At 52.7% G+C, this 16,852-nt stretch overlaps 3 protein-coding genes and 1 long non-coding RNA gene across 9 annotated transcripts in view; 2 read left to right on the forward strand and 2 right to left on the reverse strand.

Annotated features, from left to right (window-relative positions):
- Positions 1-1,874: 1,874 nt before the first annotated feature.
- On the reverse strand, positions 1,875-4,692 carry FEN1 (flap structure-specific endonuclease 1). The gene is made up of 2 exons (XM_055721865.1): positions 4,630-4,692; positions 1,875-4,018 (listed from the first exon to the last, which is right to left on the reverse strand). Exon 2 carries the CDS (start codon positions 4,015-4,017, stop codon positions 2,869-2,871), a length of 1,149 nt encoding a protein of 382 aa, XP_055577840.1. The 5' UTR covers position 4,018; positions 4,630-4,692; the 3' UTR covers positions 1,875-2,868.
- Positions 4,693-4,719: 27 nt separating this feature from the next.
- On the forward strand, positions 4,720-5,863 carry TMEM258 (transmembrane protein 258). Of its 3 annotated transcripts, none has more exons than XM_055721900.1 (4): positions 4,720-4,841; positions 4,961-5,070; positions 5,162-5,335; positions 5,717-5,863. In XM_055721900.1, exons 1-3 carry the CDS (start codon positions 4,839-4,841, stop codon positions 5,286-5,288), a joined length of 240 nt encoding a protein of 79 aa, XP_055577875.1. In that variant the 5' UTR covers positions 4,720-4,838; the 3' UTR covers positions 5,289-5,335; positions 5,717-5,863. The 3 variants fall into 3 exon arrangements, with proteins under 3 accessions (XP_055577875.1, XP_055577876.1, XP_055577874.1); XM_055721901.1 differs by having other exon boundaries at positions 4,730-4,841; positions 5,162-5,327; XM_055721899.1 differs by having other exon boundaries at positions 4,730-4,841; positions 5,162-5,309.
- Positions 5,864-7,015: 1,152 nt separating this feature from the next.
- Positions 7,016-16,852, reverse strand: part of MYRF (myelin regulatory factor) — a 64,115-nt gene continuing 54,278 nt past the window's right edge. For 3 of the 4 annotated variants that reach the window (XM_055721816.1, XM_055721814.1, XM_055721812.1), the window contains 8 exons: positions 14,696-14,781; positions 14,311-14,472; positions 13,213-13,506; positions 12,539-12,626; positions 12,149-12,223; positions 11,894-11,996; positions 11,263-11,337; positions 7,016-11,005 (listed from right to left, as the gene is read on the reverse strand). In XM_055721816.1, the coding sequence (XP_055577791.1) occupies positions 10,919-11,005; positions 11,263-11,337; positions 11,894-11,996; positions 12,149-12,223; positions 12,539-12,626; positions 13,213-13,506; positions 14,311-14,472; positions 14,696-14,781 (970 nt within the window). In that variant the 3' untranslated portion in view covers positions 7,016-10,918. The remainder of the gene's footprint in view (positions 11,006-11,262; positions 11,338-11,893; positions 11,997-12,148; positions 12,224-12,538; positions 12,627-13,212; positions 13,507-14,310; positions 14,473-14,695; positions 14,782-16,852) is intronic. The other variant, XM_055721815.1, reaches the window with a different exon arrangement.
- On the forward strand, positions 11,346-16,642 carry LOC129736913 (uncharacterized). The gene is made up of 4 exons (XR_008734104.1): positions 11,346-11,477; positions 11,840-12,014; positions 15,322-15,489; positions 15,790-16,642. It is a non-coding gene; the product is annotated as an uncharacterized LOC129736913 (long non-coding RNA).

Raw genomic sequence — 16,852 nt, forward strand, 5'->3', positions numbered from 1 at the left:
AAAGGTAGCTGAAAGTGTGAGCAATGTAACCAGATAAAACACGGACATTAATCGCCATCTCCCTGCAGGTGTAAGTTTTTACAGCTAGGACTTAGGAAAACCTCATTTCTCAAGCTGGTGGCTCCTGTGCTGGGAGGTGACGGCTGCAGCTGCATGCTACACACACCACACCACGGGAAGCCACGGAGGCAATGCAGCGGCACTTCCAACCCAAAGGTACAAAGCGTAACGCATGCTTCGGTGTAACGGTGCAAGCCAAGTGCACAAACATAGAGTTATATCTCCAATCATGCTTGTGCTTTCACTTGAGATTCATTAGAGAAATTATATTAAGTTAAATGTTTCTTTGTGTGCATCCCTTGACAAAATGGCAGGCAACAAACAACCTTGTTCCTTTAGGTAAATTAAAGGTAGGTGTCAAAGACTGTTAGAATTTTTTAGAAATGTTTCATCGTTTATTTCTGTCTCATTCCTGGAGCTATTTTTGTCACTTTATTAAAGTGATGCATAATAAGGCGATGAACTAAACGCTGGTCAGGTCAGCAAGAAGTGGGTGGGATGGGGGGCTCTGCAGCCAGCTGTGGGGGCCAGGATCAGGCTGAACAGTCACTGCAGTTTCTTTTTCCTGCTGCTAACTTAAGTTTACTTCCTTGCTGTAAGCATTTTCCTGACTCTTAGTTCCAAATATTCTTTTAAATAAATTTTCATTCGCTTGCCACAAAACCATTTCACTGTACCTTTCCACGTGGTCACAATGAAGGCATTCACAGATAAATAAGAAATACTGGATTAAGAAGCTCCTGTTAGAACAAATAATTGAAACATTTAAGAGAATACATGTTGAGAAAACACAATCCCAGTTTTTTGTCTTTACTGCATTTTGAAATTAAAGGTAGTGGGAGGGGCAAAGGCAAGGGAGGGAGAGGAAGGACAGAGGGAGCAGGATGTGGTGGCCAGGAAAAGGTCTGAGAAGAGCCAAGATTTCAAACTACGCCACCACCAACACCTTCTGGGTAAACTATGCCAAGAACTCAGCCCAGGCTCATCTCCGTTAGAAAAGACAAACCAGTGACTTTCGAAGTTGCTTAAACTGTTTGAGCAGGTTTTTCCAGTTGAGGGACAAAAGCTTGTGGCTCAGTGACAACGATTTAGGACTGAAAGCACAAATACTGGCAGATAAAAGCCTTGTTAAATACAGAAATGTACAGAACAGGTGATAAAACATCATCTGCCTATTGATTTTAAAATCTTGATTTTTCTCTGCAGCACTTACCTGGCTTTCTGGACGAGATTCTGCAAGAGGGGGTAAGTGCCCGCTGCACTGACACTTGGGGGAGCACAGGTGACTCTCTTGAAGCACACTGGCTACCACTGCCCTCATGTGAAGCCTCGAGGCTGCTTCTTGCCAGAAGTTCTCGATCTTAGGGCTTGGAATTAAGGTTAGGCTGAGCCCCTGTGAAAACCACCAGATCAGAGAAGCAGACTTAAAAGTTTTGGGTGCTCTGCGCTGGCAAGTTGGAGCTAGGCAGGGCACCCAGCTCAAGCTCTATGCACAGCACCTTCCTTCATACTACATTTATGAAAATTTCTGAGGTGGCTTAAGAATCAGGATCATTTTAGTGATGTTAAAGGAATTCCCCTGTGAAGCCAGCCCAGCTTCTCATTTTAAATTGGCAGAGAGCTGACCCACAGATTTTTGATGTCTACAAAGCATCCAAATGCTTACAATTTGTATTTCCTGTATTCAAGCCTGTGCTTGATTTGTTGGCTATTGTCACTAATAGGTTTTGCTCTAAAACTGGCATTTTTCGTTACCTGTGCAACCTTCAGCAACAAGGTTTAAGCCACTTCTCCAGAGAATGAGAAACACTGTATTTGTGTATAAACTTTATTCTTAAAACAAAACCAAGCACATTGCTTTGACAAGAGGAAAAGACTACGCAAAATACAGAAAAGGGGAAGAAAAAAAAAAAAAAAAAAAGAGGCACCATCTCATTTCTTAGTCTGGGATCTGTCTCTGTGTATAATGTGGAAGGATGCCTCAGGACATCAGGGAGCAAATATGCTTCCATTCAAGGTTTATTGACATTTTTCTTTCTAAACATAAAACAGAAACTAGCAGCAAAATTCAGGCTTGGACTGCTGTAGGCTCAGCTCAGCTTCTCCTCAGTTTGTGCACTAAGAGTGGACCAGAACTTAGCTGGAATTGGGATTACAATTTCTTTTTTTAAAAAAACAAGTGACAAAAGTGACTACAATAAAGGAAGAAAGAACCTACACCCAATATCCATTAAAGAGAGAAGTTTACCTCTTAATTTCAAGTCCCCTTCCCAACTCCAGCTTGCCTTCCATTCACATCTCCCCAGTTTCTCCTTCAGCCTCTGCTGCTTGCACCTACCTCTTTCTGGATGGTGACAGACAGAAATCTCGCTACTATGTGTACCCAGTTCACTATAGCTGTTCCACTTTTTATTTCTTAAATCAGAGAGGGTGTTTTTGATCAGCACCTCCCTTCAACTCCACAACCTGGGTATTACCTCTGGTCTCCTCATCCAAAGTCTCAAACCAATGAAAAGCAATGAATGCTGCTACTGAACGTGACTCGCTGGCTCCTCACCGCCCCCCACCCCCCAATGCCCTGATGCTGCAGTGGTTTCAGCTCTCTTCTCTCCTAGCCTCATATGTTACTACTGCTGCGCAGGAAGACACTTATCTGATTCACTAACCTAGCCTTGTCGGGAAACATTTTAGCAGCATCCTCCCTAGCACTAACATGCAGGACAGAAAGATGACTGTTTGTTATTAACCTAAAATTCCTGGTTGAGCATAAAACCCACAGTCGCAGGGGTTTGTGGTTGGCCAGTCTGGCTATTTTCCCTTTTTGGTCTTTGTGGCCGCAGCATTGTTGGTCTTGGCTTTCTTCTTTGCTGATCCCTTGGTCTCTGGCTCTTTGCGCTTGGCTGATGTGATGGAGCCCGTCACCTTGAAGAAGTCATCCAGCCGGCCCTGCGTGCTGCCCTGCCGGCTTTTGCTCAGCCTCTTGACCCCGTTGCGGATCCGGTCTTCATTGAACTGCTTCTCCCCACACATGAACTGGACGAGCTGCTCTTCATTCGGCTCGGTCCACTTCAGTTCAACAGCATCGGGGTTGACCACATCAGGCTCTAAAAAGAGTTTCTGGGCCTCTTTGTGCAGCCAGTTCTCAGGCAGCGGGTACTTCTTGGTGTCTATCTGCTGAACGATCTTCTCAATAGTTTTGTGCTCCTTGATGAGCTCAACAGCACGCTTGGGCCCAATGCCGCGGATGCTCTCGCAGTAGTCACAGCCCAGGAGGATACACAGATCCACAAACTGTTCCCAGGTCAGGTCTAGATCCTGCAGAATACGGTTCAGGTGAAACTCCTGGATGGGCAGCTTCTTTGTCTCACTGGCAGTAAGATGCCGCATCAGCACGGGACTGCCAAAGGTCAGGCAATCCATATCTTCCGTGGCAGCTGCATAGACCTTCCCCGCCTTCACTAAGGTAGCACAGCTGGCTTCAGCCTCCCCTGGCGCCTCCACATAGGGGATGCCCATCAGCGTTAGCAATTTCTTGCACTCATCAGTGTGTTGCTGTGTCACCTTGACCAGCCTCTTGCTGTACTTCTCAATGTTATTCTCCTCCCCGGCCTCCTGAGCCTCCTGCAAGTGTTTCTCTGCCTCAGCCCGGCGCTCAGTCCGCTTTGCTAGCTCCCCTGATTTCAACTGTGGGGGCTTGCCATCAAAGACATAAACTGGCTTGATGCCATTCTCCACCATGCGGATGGTTCGGTAGAACATGCCCATCAGGTGGCTTGTGGTCTCACCCTCCTCATTCTGAAGGACTTCGGCACCCTGCCGCACGGCGATCAGGAACTGGTAAATGCTCATGGAGGCATCTATGGCAACCTTCCGGCCAAAGTAAGACTTGATGTCATTCTCCCGGATGGCAGCAGGAGCCACATCAGCAATAAGCTTGGCCAGGCCGTGGATTCCCATCCTGGGAAACAGAAAAGGGATCATCCTGGGATCAGCCTCTGCCCACACAAGGTGCTGGGGGTTAACAGCTGGGCTGTGGTGTACCACCTTTGTAGGGGGAACCACAGGGAGGTGACAGCTTCCCCTGCAAACCATTACCCCATGGCTGCGGTCTCCATTGGCTGCCATCACGAAGCTTCCAGCCTCAGCCCACCATTATGCCCCCACCTCAGCCTTCCCAGCGTACCGTCATCCCCTGCCCAAGCCTATCATTACCCCCCTCTCCTACCTCAGCCTCTACCGGCTCCACCATACAGCCATCCAGGTCTCATTAACCCCACGTTCCCACCTCCCTGTTTCCTGGTTTCACCATTAACCCGCATCTCTCTTCCCACCTCGGCCTCCCCCAGCCTGCTGTTCCCCCGCTCCTCAGGGCCCGCCCTTATCCTCCTCTTCTAATCACAGCCTCCCCCAGCCTCACCGTTACCCCTCTTTCTCCTGTGGCCTCTCCCGGCCCACAGATACCCACCCCAGGCCCGCCTCAGCCCCTCCAGCCGCCATTATCCCCCGCCTCAGCCCCTCCAAGCCGCCATTATCCCTCTGGCCCGCGACAGCCCCTCCAGCCGCCATTACCCTGCAGCTCGATCCCGCCACCACTCCCGCGCGCCGCCGCAATACCCGCCGGGAGCCGGCGGAGCCAATAGCGAACGGCTCCCACTCGCCCCGCCCACCACCCCGGTACGCCCGCCATCGCTCTGCCTTCCGCTTCCGGCGGGGGGCCGGGCAGCGGCGGGAGCGGAGGCGACGTGTCGGCGCAGGAGCGGAACCAGGGCCTGGGCGGGATGGTGAGGGCCGGGGGCCGGGGGCTGGTCCCGGGGCCGGGGCCGGGGCTGGGGCTGGTCCCTGTCCCGTCCCGTCCCAGCCGCGTTCCCTGGCGGCGCCGCTGACCGCCGTGTCCCCGCAGGAGTTGGAGGCGATGAGCAGGTACACCAGCCCGGTGAACCCGGCTGTCTTCCCGCACCTCACCGTGGTGCTCCTGGCCATCGGCATGTTCTTCACCGCCTGGTTCTTCGTGTATCCCCGGGCTGGAGCCGAGGCGGGGTAGGGGCGGGGGGGTTCCTCGCCTGGCTTTGCCTCCGTTACCGCCTTAACCCCCACACTGCAGCTACGAGGTGACCTCTACCAAGTACACGCGGGACATCTACAAGGAGCTGTTGATCTCCTTGGTGGCCTCGCTTTTCATGGGCTTTGGCGTTCTCTTCCTGCTGCTGTGGGTCGGTATCTACGTCTGAGGCCCGGCTGGAGGAGCACTGGTACTGTCTCATGAATCCGTATGTCTGTAAGCGCCCAGAGGTCTTCATGCTCTGCCTGCACCTGGGGGGAGGGGGGGGGGAAATGCAGCCCCGTGACGGCTGATCTTTACAAAAGCCATTTTTCTTCAGGGGTAGAAAAGATGTGTGAAAGGCTGGGCCCTCAGCCCAGCAGCAGCCCTTCGGCTTTAGCGTTGCAGCTCCAAGCTGTGTGGCAGCCATTGGGCGGCTGTAGGAGGCTGCTGTGCCCGGCTGTTAACCATGGGCAGAACGGGCCTGTGTCCCTGTTTGAGGCAGCAAGCAATTGCATGTGCTGGGTGTTGGCCTTTGCTCTGTGGCTTTGGTAGCCACAGACTCTGGCCCTGGGGAATGCTATCTTACTGACCTTCTCCATCTCTCATTGTCTCTAGGTGGGCAGCCCTGCAGAAGCTCTTTTTATATTTCTTTTATACTTCAACATCAAAGCCTGCACCAGGCATGGACTGTGCTCTTGCGGAGTGACTTTTGCCAACCCAGCAAACCAAACCTGAATAAAGCTGGCTCTGTGGTGCACCTGCCTTTGGACTCATGGTTTGTCTTTTACATACTTTTTATTTTTTCACTTGGCTTTTCCAGACCGCTTTGATATTGGCACAAAATCCATGTGCCTTAGGATGGGCCCAGTGTTTATCATAGATTTCCATAGCTGTGTATGCCCAGAAGCGTTTCAGTGCCCCCCTATGCCCTGTCTCAGCTAGACTCTAGAAATCAAATGCTTCCTGCTTCTTCCTAAGCCTGCTTTTCTAATCCCTCAGCCTTTATTACCGTCACATCTCCTCGCTCTTCTTCTGGAAGGCTGTGCCCATTCTCATCCCAAGCCAGCAGCTGAGTGGCTCGGTAGTGCTCAGGGCCACTTGCAAAGTGGAGAGCAGCAGGGACCATTCCCAGGTGGTTACTAACTGTCGGCAGTGCATGCTGGGGACCTCCTGTGTTAGAAATAAAGCTGATGAAAACACCCAGTCCTGGGTTTTTTTGCCAGGCTCCGTGCTCCTGAGGCACGTGGGTGGCAGCAGTGGCTGGGCAGAGGAATCATTTGGCCTGGGTGAAGCAGCCTGGTAGTGCGCTGATGTGGTGTCTCAGGTGCAAAGCAAGAATAATTGTCTGGTGGGCACCGCAGTGGGTGACACAAGCTGTGGTTGTGGGAAATGAGGTTTTGGGAGGAATGCTTGAGAAGTACAGGACAGAATAATCTTGTAACTGGATATGCTCTTCAGTTAAATAGTGAATTAACTGCCTTGCCTATAAAAGAGGAGTTGTTTATGGCATTCATAACTATTTTCATAGGTGGCTTTGAATGTGTAGCCCAGCTTTCAAAGCAATTAGATTTCAAAATCAGAAATGCCACAGGTAGCTTACAGATTTAAAGCCCTAATTTCCTGTTTGGGAAGGAAGCTTTCCCTCTGCGGATACTCTTAGATGCCTCTGACCTTGAAACGTGAGCAATGAGAGCTCTTTGTTTTTTAATACCTGTTCTAAAGCATGCTGTGTAGCGGTGAGCAGCCACGGGCTGGGGCTGTTCTGACCCAGACGGGACCCTCCATGGGCACGTCCGGAAACACCCACCGATGAATGTCACGGGGGTTCCTCTGTCTTGTGGGAAGTGGTTTTATAGCTATTGAACTGAAAGGCTGTTATTTCGTAGCAAGGGAGGAACGCGCCAGGAGCCATCCTTGGATACAAAGCAGTATTTATATATTTATTTATATGGGCATATTTACTTCCAGCATAAAACAAAGTCTAAATAAGCCAAACAAAAAAAGTGGGGAATGAGAAGACTCAGCACTCAAATTCAGCAAAATATAAATATAAATCAGAAAGGAAGGAGGGAAACCACGCTTGTTCCCCACAAATAAAAACCGATAATCAATAATACCTGCTAAGAATGCGACTCTACAAACTTGCTGGCAATATACAGTGATTAAAGCTGTGACAGCAACATTTAAACCAAAAAAATTAGTGCTTTACTTTTTTTCTTTTTTCTTAATTCTTGCAGTGGTGGCATAGTCTCTATTTACAGGCTTTAAGCTCCAACAGTAGGACAGAATGTTTGTGAATTTGCTTTTGAAACAAACTCTGAAACAGCCAAACTTTGGCAAGTGGCCTCGTTTCCACACTTGTCTTCCTTCCTGCCAAGAATGTCTAGAGAGATGAAGCGTCTGGTTTCCAGCGGAAAGAAAGGGTTTTCCCCTGTGGTGTGGCTGGAGACATTGGCTCAGAGCTCCCTCCGTCTCATGCGGGGAAAGGCCTGATTGTTAACTCTCTTGTGACTGATTGGGGATGGGGAATGCGTCTTCGGTTAGGGCAGAGACACCTTTGGGGGGAGTCTATGCAAACAGCTGTTTTCCACGGGCTTAGAAGCAATCCTGTGACCCTCAAAGAATTACAAACCCCTTCTGAGCTTGTTTGTGCCTTGCTGTGCTGCAGCTGGCGGAACTGGCATATGCTTCGTGATATCCTTTTTGAGTCAAAGGATACTATTGTGATGTAAGACACTAAAACCTGCGTTCGGAACCCCTCTCTTTTGATACCAGGGATTGCTGTCAGCCCGGTACTGCTCTCCTGTGAAACAGCTGCACCGTGGGTAGGGCCAGCATTGCACTTCAGGTGTTGCCTCATCTCGGTTCTTAAGTTAACTGGCCACTGTTGGAGGCACGCAGCATTTTACGTATGTGTGGGAAACCACTGTTCCCTCTTGCTGTCCTGTTAGCAGATAAAGGCACTAGAGATGTTGCTGTAGCCCTTAGGCACTTGGTTTGCCAGGGGCCTTTGTAAACCCCCGTGGCTAAGCATCGCAGGGATACCTGAGAGGCTCCCATCTCCTCTTGGGCCACCACTGCTAGCACGTTTCTAGTGATTGCTTGATTCCTCCCCTCCAGGAGTGGCTTTCCCTGTAGCAGAGTGCGATGTTCTTGTGGGTCTCGGCTGACCTCAGCCAAAACCACCAGCGAGGGGGTGGGCTGGTGGTGGTGATTGCAGGCAGTGCTTTCAGCTCTGGCTGCCCATTACCTCTTCAAGGGCTAAATGCGTGAGCAGGCATTTAGCCCAGCTCGACCATACAGGGGAAAATGGCAGGTTTGAGAAGGCTACCTCTCAGCTGAGCAGAAGTCGCAGAGCATGTGGCATCGCTCCCCTGAATAAAGACATGCCAGACCTGGGCCACTGATTGCCAAGTGGAGAATAAAAAGCTGCCAGGGAAAGTTGAACTTCCCAGTTTAAGGCAAAGCAAAAAAGCTCGGGTTGGGTGAAGAGCACCGAGCGGCCTCTCCAGAGAGCTACATCGGAAGGTTTCCTTCCCAGTTGCAGGGAGAAACAGAGAATCCTGCTGAGCCTGGAGCTGACCTGCTTGTGTGTAGGTGCTCCCAAGCCTTGGGACCTCTTGCTTTCCCACTGAGCTCCCCAAAGCCAGGTAGCCCCCTAGCTTCACTCCTGCTTGGCTGCTCAGCATTCCCTGCTCACCACTGGTTCCTGCCTGCCCAGGTTTCAGTGCATCTTAGTAACTGGAGAGTATCACTGACATGTAGTTAAGTGTTTGCTGCCTGTAGGCGTGAAAACCTGACCTTGAAACCACCCTACAAATAAAAAGCTTTGGTGGCAGAGATGCCAGCTCCTAGCAATGTCGTGAGGAGGGCTGTGGCTGCTTTGCTGGGACAAGCTCAGAAGTTCTGAAATGGGTGCCAGGAGAGAAAATCGCTGCCCAGACTGGGGAGAAAAGGCCACGGAGGGTCCCACGAGACGTGCACAGGAACCATCTCTATCTAGGTAAAATAAATGTCTTTGCAGCTTATTTCTCCAGAGCAGCGGAGCCAGCCACGCGCTCCTCAGTGCTGGTAACAGCGTGGCCTGCAGCTGGCAGAGGGAGGGATTCCTGCATCTGTCTCTGCTGAAGGCAACAAAATGCAGCAGCCAGAGCCTGATGCAGTTGCCCAAAACCAGTTTGGTGCGAGTTGCTTACGTCGTGTGGCGGTGCTGCCAGGGGCGAGGCATGCTCTTCTCTGAAGCCAGCTTTAGAGCGTGCTTTGGGACTGGTGAGTGGCGTTTCCCCCTCACCTTCCCCAGCGGTGGCTGCTCTTTCCTTAGAGAAATGCACCTCAGACATAAGAACCTGGTGGTGGCTCAGCTTCCAGGAACGCAGATATCTCCTTTTCAGCAAGAAGCGCTGGAGCAGGATGGGGAGGAGGGTGCACGCGCTGGTGAGTCAGTCTGACATGTCCCAGCACCGCTGTAGCAGTCAAACTTTAATGCGGAGCTTAGCAGTGGCCCCCTTTGGTTTCCTATGCGAGACACACATAGCTCAACAGGGACAAAATTAAGAGACCCATTTTTATACGGCTTAAAAAAAAAAAATAAAATTCAGTAGTTTAGCAAGTTAAGAACTTGTAACAGTAAAATACCCAAAATACACTGAACATAACTGCTTTCTGAGAACAGTGACAGCAAGGGCCCACAGTCACTGCCATTCCCCCGCTTTGTGGGAGATGATCAGCGTCCTCAGTGCCTGGTGGAGATCTGTGAGCCAGGGGGTGCAGTGAAGCCACATCATATGTCCCCAGCGATTCAGCCTTGCTCTGCAGGGCACACCAGGCTTTGCCAGTGGTTTCTCTTCTGCACATCTGGGCAGAGGTGGCTGCGTTGACTTGACAGCCAACCAGGCAGCTCCACACCCTGCCAGAGGCCACACGTTGCTGCCAAATGAAAAAAAAAATGGGTCCCACAACGCTTAGTGTAGATAACTCAGGGTAATTTTTTTTCCCACAGGTTGATGGCAAGTGTCCCCACGCGTGGTTTGGCCTGGGCACAGCCTCAGCAGCATCTTTAGTGGGGTTCTTGAGTTTATCCATCCAGACATGGATATGGTGAAAGTTAGAGCACAGTGAGGAGGGGGACAGACAGGGCTAACGTTGAAGCTGCACCTTCTCTTGTTGTCCACAGAGGACAGTCCGTTTGCAGGTCTGGGGGTCTCCGGGGGTCTGTGGAGTGGGGCGGGGGATGGCCCTGGGCCAACTAGAAGGAACAGCAACTCCAGTGTACAACTTCCAGTATGTCCAGGCACAGCCTTCCTTTCCAGGCCAAACTCCAGCGTTTCGCTCTTGGAAAGGGCTCCAGTGTTGAGCAATTCCAGTGTTGCGAAGAACTGATGTGTGGTACATCTGGGACCACTGGGCCAGTACAGGATGGAGCTCCCATCCGCGCGCTGGGATGCGGCAGACCCGTCCACGTTCAGTCCAGTGTAATGCTTTTGAATCCAGTGTTGCGAGGGGAGGGAGAAGCGACTGAGGACAAAAACATCCCCATGAGGGAAGGTCAGGGCAGCGTGGGATGGTGGGAGTCGGTGCGTGGTGAGCCCGGGAGATACCAGGGGGCTGGTTGTGTTTCTGTGGCTTAGGTCCTATGTTCTGCGCGTGCCGTGCTTCAGCGCCTGCGTCACCAGCCACAACCAAACCAGCTCCATGCCCCATGCGGGAGACAGGGGTAAGGTGGGGCTGGGGGCTAGTGGAGGATGGCGTACAGGAGTCTCCCCAGTGTCACCAGTCTCCCTCCTCTCTCCAACCAGAGGGCACTGGTGCTGCCAGGACTCACTCACAGAGCCAATAAAACTGAAAGTAATAGTCAGTGAAAAGGTGTCCCATCTGCTCGGGAGCAGTGCTGCAGTTGGCTCGGTCCTGTGAGAGAGCGAGAAAAAGAGCTTACAGAGGCAGGTAGGACACATGCTCTGAGGGGGAATTGTGCCCGAATTATGTGCTGGAGCAGAGAAAAATCACACCCTTGCTACCCATGTAACTGGAAGACGACAACGATGCTGGAGAAGGCTGTGGGAGGCTCTCAGCACCGTGTGGCTCCTAAACCTGCTACGGTGCCATTGCTCTCCACCCACTCGGCCCTGGACAAGGGGAAAGACAAAGCAGATGCTGGTACTCACAGGCTGTGCTACTCTGAAGTGGTAGGTGAACTCCCGGAAAGACATCATCACAAGGGGCCAACGGTGCATTGTTTCCTGGGGAAGAAAGAATAGCTGGGATGAGATCAGGGCTGAGCACTGGGGGATGTTCTCCCAGGCCAGACCGGCAAGAAAATGCACAACCCTGTGCTGCTGAGTGACCCTGTGGCTGTCTCTGGAGGACCAGCACCTCCCAGGTGAGCAATGGAGCTGCACCGAGAGGGGCAAGGAGGTACCTGAGGGCAGGAAGGGTCTGATGCAGGCTCCGCACATGCAGACCTGCAAAATCCCCCTGAAGGGGTTTCATTAGGACACGTTACGGCATCTTACAGCCTGGTCTTTTTTCCACAGTCCTGGGGCTCATCTGCAAAGGGGTCGGGTGGGATGGTTTCCTCTGAGTGACCACATCTATCAGGTTTAGCCACCTCCGTGCTGGCGGGTGCAGGGACATCTGCAGTACGCTGACACCAGCCATTGCAGAGCATGGCTGTTTGAGCATGAATTCCCTCCGGCAACTGCTGCGCTGCCCCAGCCAGGCTGCTCTAGTCCCTTTCTGTAGGGATCAGTGGCACACTGGGGTGACACCTCACATGTGTGGATTCTGTGAGCCTACCTGTGCGTCTGTGGCATCGGTGGAGCTGTTCCCGCTCACAGCATCCTGGCAGGGGTCACTGGAGACAAGGCCACAAAGGGAGACGGACACAGCGGAGGAGGAGCTGGGGAGATAAGACACGGTAAGAGCCTGGGAGGGAGCTGCCGCTGCCGTCTTCTTTCCCGGCTCAGGCAGGAGATGCCATGGCCACATGGCACAGTACCCCACCAGCTGCAGGGGACAGAAATGCCCCAGAGATGAGCCCCATCCACTCACTTCATTTCCAGGGTCAGGTTGGTGTTCGCTGCCGTGAGCTGGTTGACAGGGATGCGGTAAGTGAAGTTTCCAGTCCTAGAGACACAGAGAGAGCATTAGATCTCGCTGCAGCATTTTGGGCGGCTGTGAGATGGGCAGCATAGCCCCCAGGTCTCCGTTGGGATGACACTTCAGAGAGGAGGGCTTCCCAGGCTGGTTCCCAAGGATGAGCTCATCACCAAACACACTCTTCCTGCACTCTGAGGGAAGGACTCGGAGCCCCAGCTCCTCTGCCCTGGGTATAGCATGGGCTGCCTTGAGGTGACAGAGCCACCCAAGGCTCCAGGAGCCACCCGTTTAGTTCCTGCCCCGGCACTCCCGCAGTGCTGCCACCAGCCCTGCCTCACTCACCTGCATGCGTCGACGGTGACGCAGTGCTGGGGCTGGATGGCCATATTGATTTCCACGATGCGGATGGAGTGCAGCACTGGGCTTGGCCCTGTGGGTGGGAGAACAGGCTATTTAGGAACAGCACAGGGATGTCAGCTGGGGTACCCTGAAGTGAGAAGGGCTGGAAGGGCTGCCTGGCACAGAAAGCACCTTTTCTTATCATTGTGGAATCAGAGAGGGGGTCAGATTGCCGCAGAACTGCACTAACACCATGCTCAGCCACGGAGAGCCCAGAGAGGGGGTGCCCCACACTGTGCCAAGGGCTGGTCATCCACGCTCCCTTCTCTCTGCTGCCAGAGTGGCTGAATCTGCATGTTTCTTCCTCTAAATCTGATTTAGATGCGGTTGAGCAAGCCAAGATGGGGGTAAGAACGGAGATGTGGGTACAGGAACCTCAGAAGGGAACCAGCAACTGGCCAATATGGCCAGAATGCGTAGGACAGCATGGGGAATAGGGGCAGGGTTGCAGGCTGAATGTGGCCGCACTGGGAGAGCTAGGGGCAAAAAGGCTACAGGCTGGGGACACAGCAAGGGCTGTGCAGGGCAGAGGAGTCCCGGCTGGCTGAGGATACCCCAGGAGAGAACCCAGGACCACAGTGCTGCTGCAGGGAGGGCAGGAGATAGGTTCCACCTACCATCCGTGCTGGGATCCTCGGTGCGGGGCCACTCGCTCACCGGCTGCTTGATGCTGCGCTGCTGCCGCGCCTGCCCCAGTGGGGAGTTGCTGCGGGAGAGCGAGAGGTTGGAGATGTACTTGGATTTGCCCTGGATGTGGGTGAAGGGGGAGGAGGGGCTGGCATTGGGGCTGCCGAAGCTCTGAGACCTGTCAGGTGTCTTTGGCCACTTGGTGTAGGAGGTCGCTTTCCCGGTGATGCCCCTGGATTTGGCTTTGATATTTGTCACCGGCAGGAGTGAGGTCTGACTTTGGTCTGCAAAGAGAAGGGAAAGGTGGTGCTGAGGCAGAGAGGCTGGCAGCACTCCCAGCCTCCAAGGCCAGTGCAGAGAGAATGGCTACCAGCTCTGGGTTGGTCCTGGCCCCATGTCATCTCCTGTATTACCCCCTCTGCGTGCGGCTGAGCCTTCCCAGCCTCTGTGCCCGAAGGGGCTGGCAGGACCCTCGCAGCAGGGGGAAGCTAACACCGGCTGTGGGGGCAAAGGGGGGCACAGCCCCGTGCTCTGGCAGGGCACAGTGTTGAAGGCAAGGTTAAGGTGTGACTCCAGGGGTGTTACGGCTCTGCAGAGACTGAGGTGCTGTTCCACCTGCAACAGCGATGATGATGGAGCAAGCGAGCTTGCAAATGCCCCACTTGGGCAGCACACTGCCTGGCCACCCAGAACCCTGCTCCGAGCAGAGGGGAAGGTCACACTGCAAAGTACAGCTGCTTGGGCATGCTGGTTGGCCTGGCGTCTCCTCTCAGGACTTTGTGCTGGCAAAGCAGGCAGGTCCAAGGACCTTCCAGCCCCTACTTACCTGATCATGGATGTCTGAACCATGCCACGCGGGCAGCAGAGGCTGTTCAGCCCGGCAGTCCTGCTCTGCCCCACAGCTGCCTGCTGGAGCAGCTCTCAACCCAGGCAGCGGGTGTGGAGGAAACCAGGCACGTTCTGAAGGGCAGGTGGCACGTCCTTCTTGCAACGTGCAGAGGCAAGGCATGAGGTGGGATGGGGCTGGGGATACGAGGTGATGGAATGGGAAGACAGACCTTGGTGGTGATGCTGAGGCTGGTACCTACCTGTCCGGTTAGTGGCATGAGTAGGGCTGGTCTCAGAGAGGGCAACAGAGGAGACATTGGTGGGAGCAGCAGAGCAGCATGTGGAGAAACATGGTGGGCTGAAGCAGGCCAGCACGCTGTGACCAGGTAAGCCGAAGACCAAGTCATGCATGTCCGCTGTGACTGCAGGGCAAACAGCAGGAACACACCAGGTAAGTCAAGGCGAGAGGCACCTAACAAGAGCAGCACCACATGCCCCCAGCATCCCTTCCACAAAACCAGAGCCCCCGGCCCTACGGCATGAAGATGGCACAGCGCCAGCAAGCCCCCTCGCCATGGCGGAGCAGCCACATTCACCACCCTGCACCACAACCCGCCATCACCCCCCTGCCCTGCCGTGACCTACCGTGCTGCGTGGGGGTCCTGCTGCTGGCTTTGTCTGACGCAGCTGTGGATCGCACCATCTGCGTCTTATCAAAGTTCTGGCTTGACCTGAAATGTAGGAAAATAGGGTGAAAACCTCTAGCACGGGGGGTGATGGTGTCACTTGTACATGAAGAAAGAAGCGGCTGCAGCGGTGAGTGGGGCGATGGGACCAGGTACACGGAGCAAGAGCAGATGTTGAGAGCGCGAGGGTGAGGAGGAGCACAGACTGGAGTGATCTGGGGAAGGAAGGGCAGGAGAGGCACGTAAGCCATGAAGAGAGCAAGGGGAGCTAGGAAATGTCGCAGCAGGCTGTGTGACTGTCCCACACCTGGCAGGAAAAAGTCCCAGCTGGTTCAGAGGACACCAGCACTGCTCCCTCGATGCTCACTGTGGAACAGGGTGTACCCAGTGGACTTGATTTCCAACAACAGTGATCTCTGGGGTGGATTTATGCGCTCAGGTCTCAACATGTGAGGCCATAACGGGCTCCAAGCACTCACCGTTCCCTAAGAGAGGTGTCCCTTATCTCCCTGAGACAGACTGTTCTGCACTTTGGTTTTTAGAAACACACACAATCCCACCCAGATTCGTCCCCTGTAATTTCAGGTGTCTCACTGGAGCTACCAAGACCTGAGCTGAGGACACCACAGACATCTCCTGAGGGTGAGGTAGATGTGGAAGGGAGGAACCGCTGCCTCCAACTGCTTTTCTCCCACATCTGCACAGGGAGCCCAGAGCAACACCACTCCTAGGCACCAGCTACCGCCTGCAGAGGTATGGGATAAACCAAGGCTCTTGCCTTCACATACTGTAGCTCTCCACTGAGCAGAAATTTTTACTGAGCTCCTAACGAAGATGTTCATGATTTTACCTGTGCAGACCCTGCCCAGGCACAGGAGCAGTTCAGTGTTAGCTGTCCCACATCTGCCTTGTCCTGTACCCATGTCTTGCCAGTCCCCTTAGCATTCGTCAAGGTTTCTCAAAAGATAAACAGAGCTTTCACTCATTTAGAGACATCAAAGTACCACTTAGTCACCTGCAAGTCTTGTCTGATTACACGTATTTCTTTTTCAGGTGAAAGGAGATGCAATGCCTGTCTCCCAGAGGGAATATGGGCACAAGCCTCTGGAGCTAGCCTTCATCCCAGCCAGAAACCTGCCCCTGTCCCTCACGTTCCTCCACTGCCTTGTCAACACTTCCCATGCATAGCTTTATCTTGCATCCCACAAGCAATTACTTTTTAAAATTGCTTCCTGTGAAACACTCTGCTGTGGAGTTCTTTTAAGAAAACATTACTTGTGCCTTTCACCTCTCTCCGTGCAGTGTTCTGCTCAAAGAGCGCTGACAGACGGTAGGGGCTGCTTTAAGGGAGGTGTTTTGCAGCAGCCCTGCAGATCCTGCTAACGGAGGTGCTTTGCAGGTCTGCACCTAATGAGTAACTCAGCCAGCTTTCCCTCGGCTGGTACCTTTTAAAACATTCCCGGCGGTGATGGCTCAAAACAATAAATAATTTTGGGTTTTTTTCTGTCCTTCCTTTGCACAGTAAGATGTCCTGTACTTGAGAGTACCCTCCACAATAAAGCTACTCACATATGAAGAGAGGGTAAGAGCAGCTTTTTGGCTAATTCTTCCAAGTCTTCAGTCTTTTTAAATATTCCCTCCGCTCCTTCCAAACTGTCTGCTCCTGCTCTACCTGTTGTATTTATTTCTTCATTTAGCCTTTGATTAATTGGTTCTTCAGTCTCCTAAACCTAATTTCCCCTTCCTGATGGGGTCCATAATCCTTTCTCCTGGAGTCCCACTTGCTGTCCTCTTTCTTTGCTTTCAATTTGCTTAAGATTCTTGGTCTTCTGCAGTGCAGATGATAAAAAGAAGAGGAACTGAGAGAAGGGGTGCAGCAATTCAATAACAGTATAATGAAACAGTAACATACCGTGGACATAGAGCGACCGGGACCCCAGGACCCCTGTGCCGAAAGAGGGCCAGGAGACAGGCAGTGGGCACAGCAAAAGAGCTACAGGACAGTGAAGGGAAATGAGAAGAAAAGATGGGTTGGTAGAAGATGAGGAGGATGGGGCAGGGAATGGAAAAGGATATGGAAGATAATGGAAATGAAAAGACCAGAATGGGAAAATTA

This window comes from Falco cherrug, chromosome 10, assembly GCF_023634085.1.
Source record: "Falco cherrug isolate bFalChe1 chromosome 10, bFalChe1.pri, whole genome shotgun sequence".
Classification (NCBI taxonomy): domain Eukaryota; kingdom Metazoa; phylum Chordata; class Aves; order Falconiformes; family Falconidae; genus Falco; species Falco cherrug.

Bases quoted from the DNA above. Each gene is read 5' to 3' on its own strand.
- FEN1 (XM_055721865.1), bottom strand. From the start codon at position 4,017: ATGGGAATCCACGGCCTGGCCAAGCTTATTGCTGATGTGGCTCCTGCT.
- TMEM258 (XM_055721900.1), top strand. The intron at 5,071-5,161 runs GTATCCCCGGGC...CCCACACTGCAG, and splicing joins TTCACCGCCTGGTTCTTCGT to CTACGAGGTGACCTCTACCA.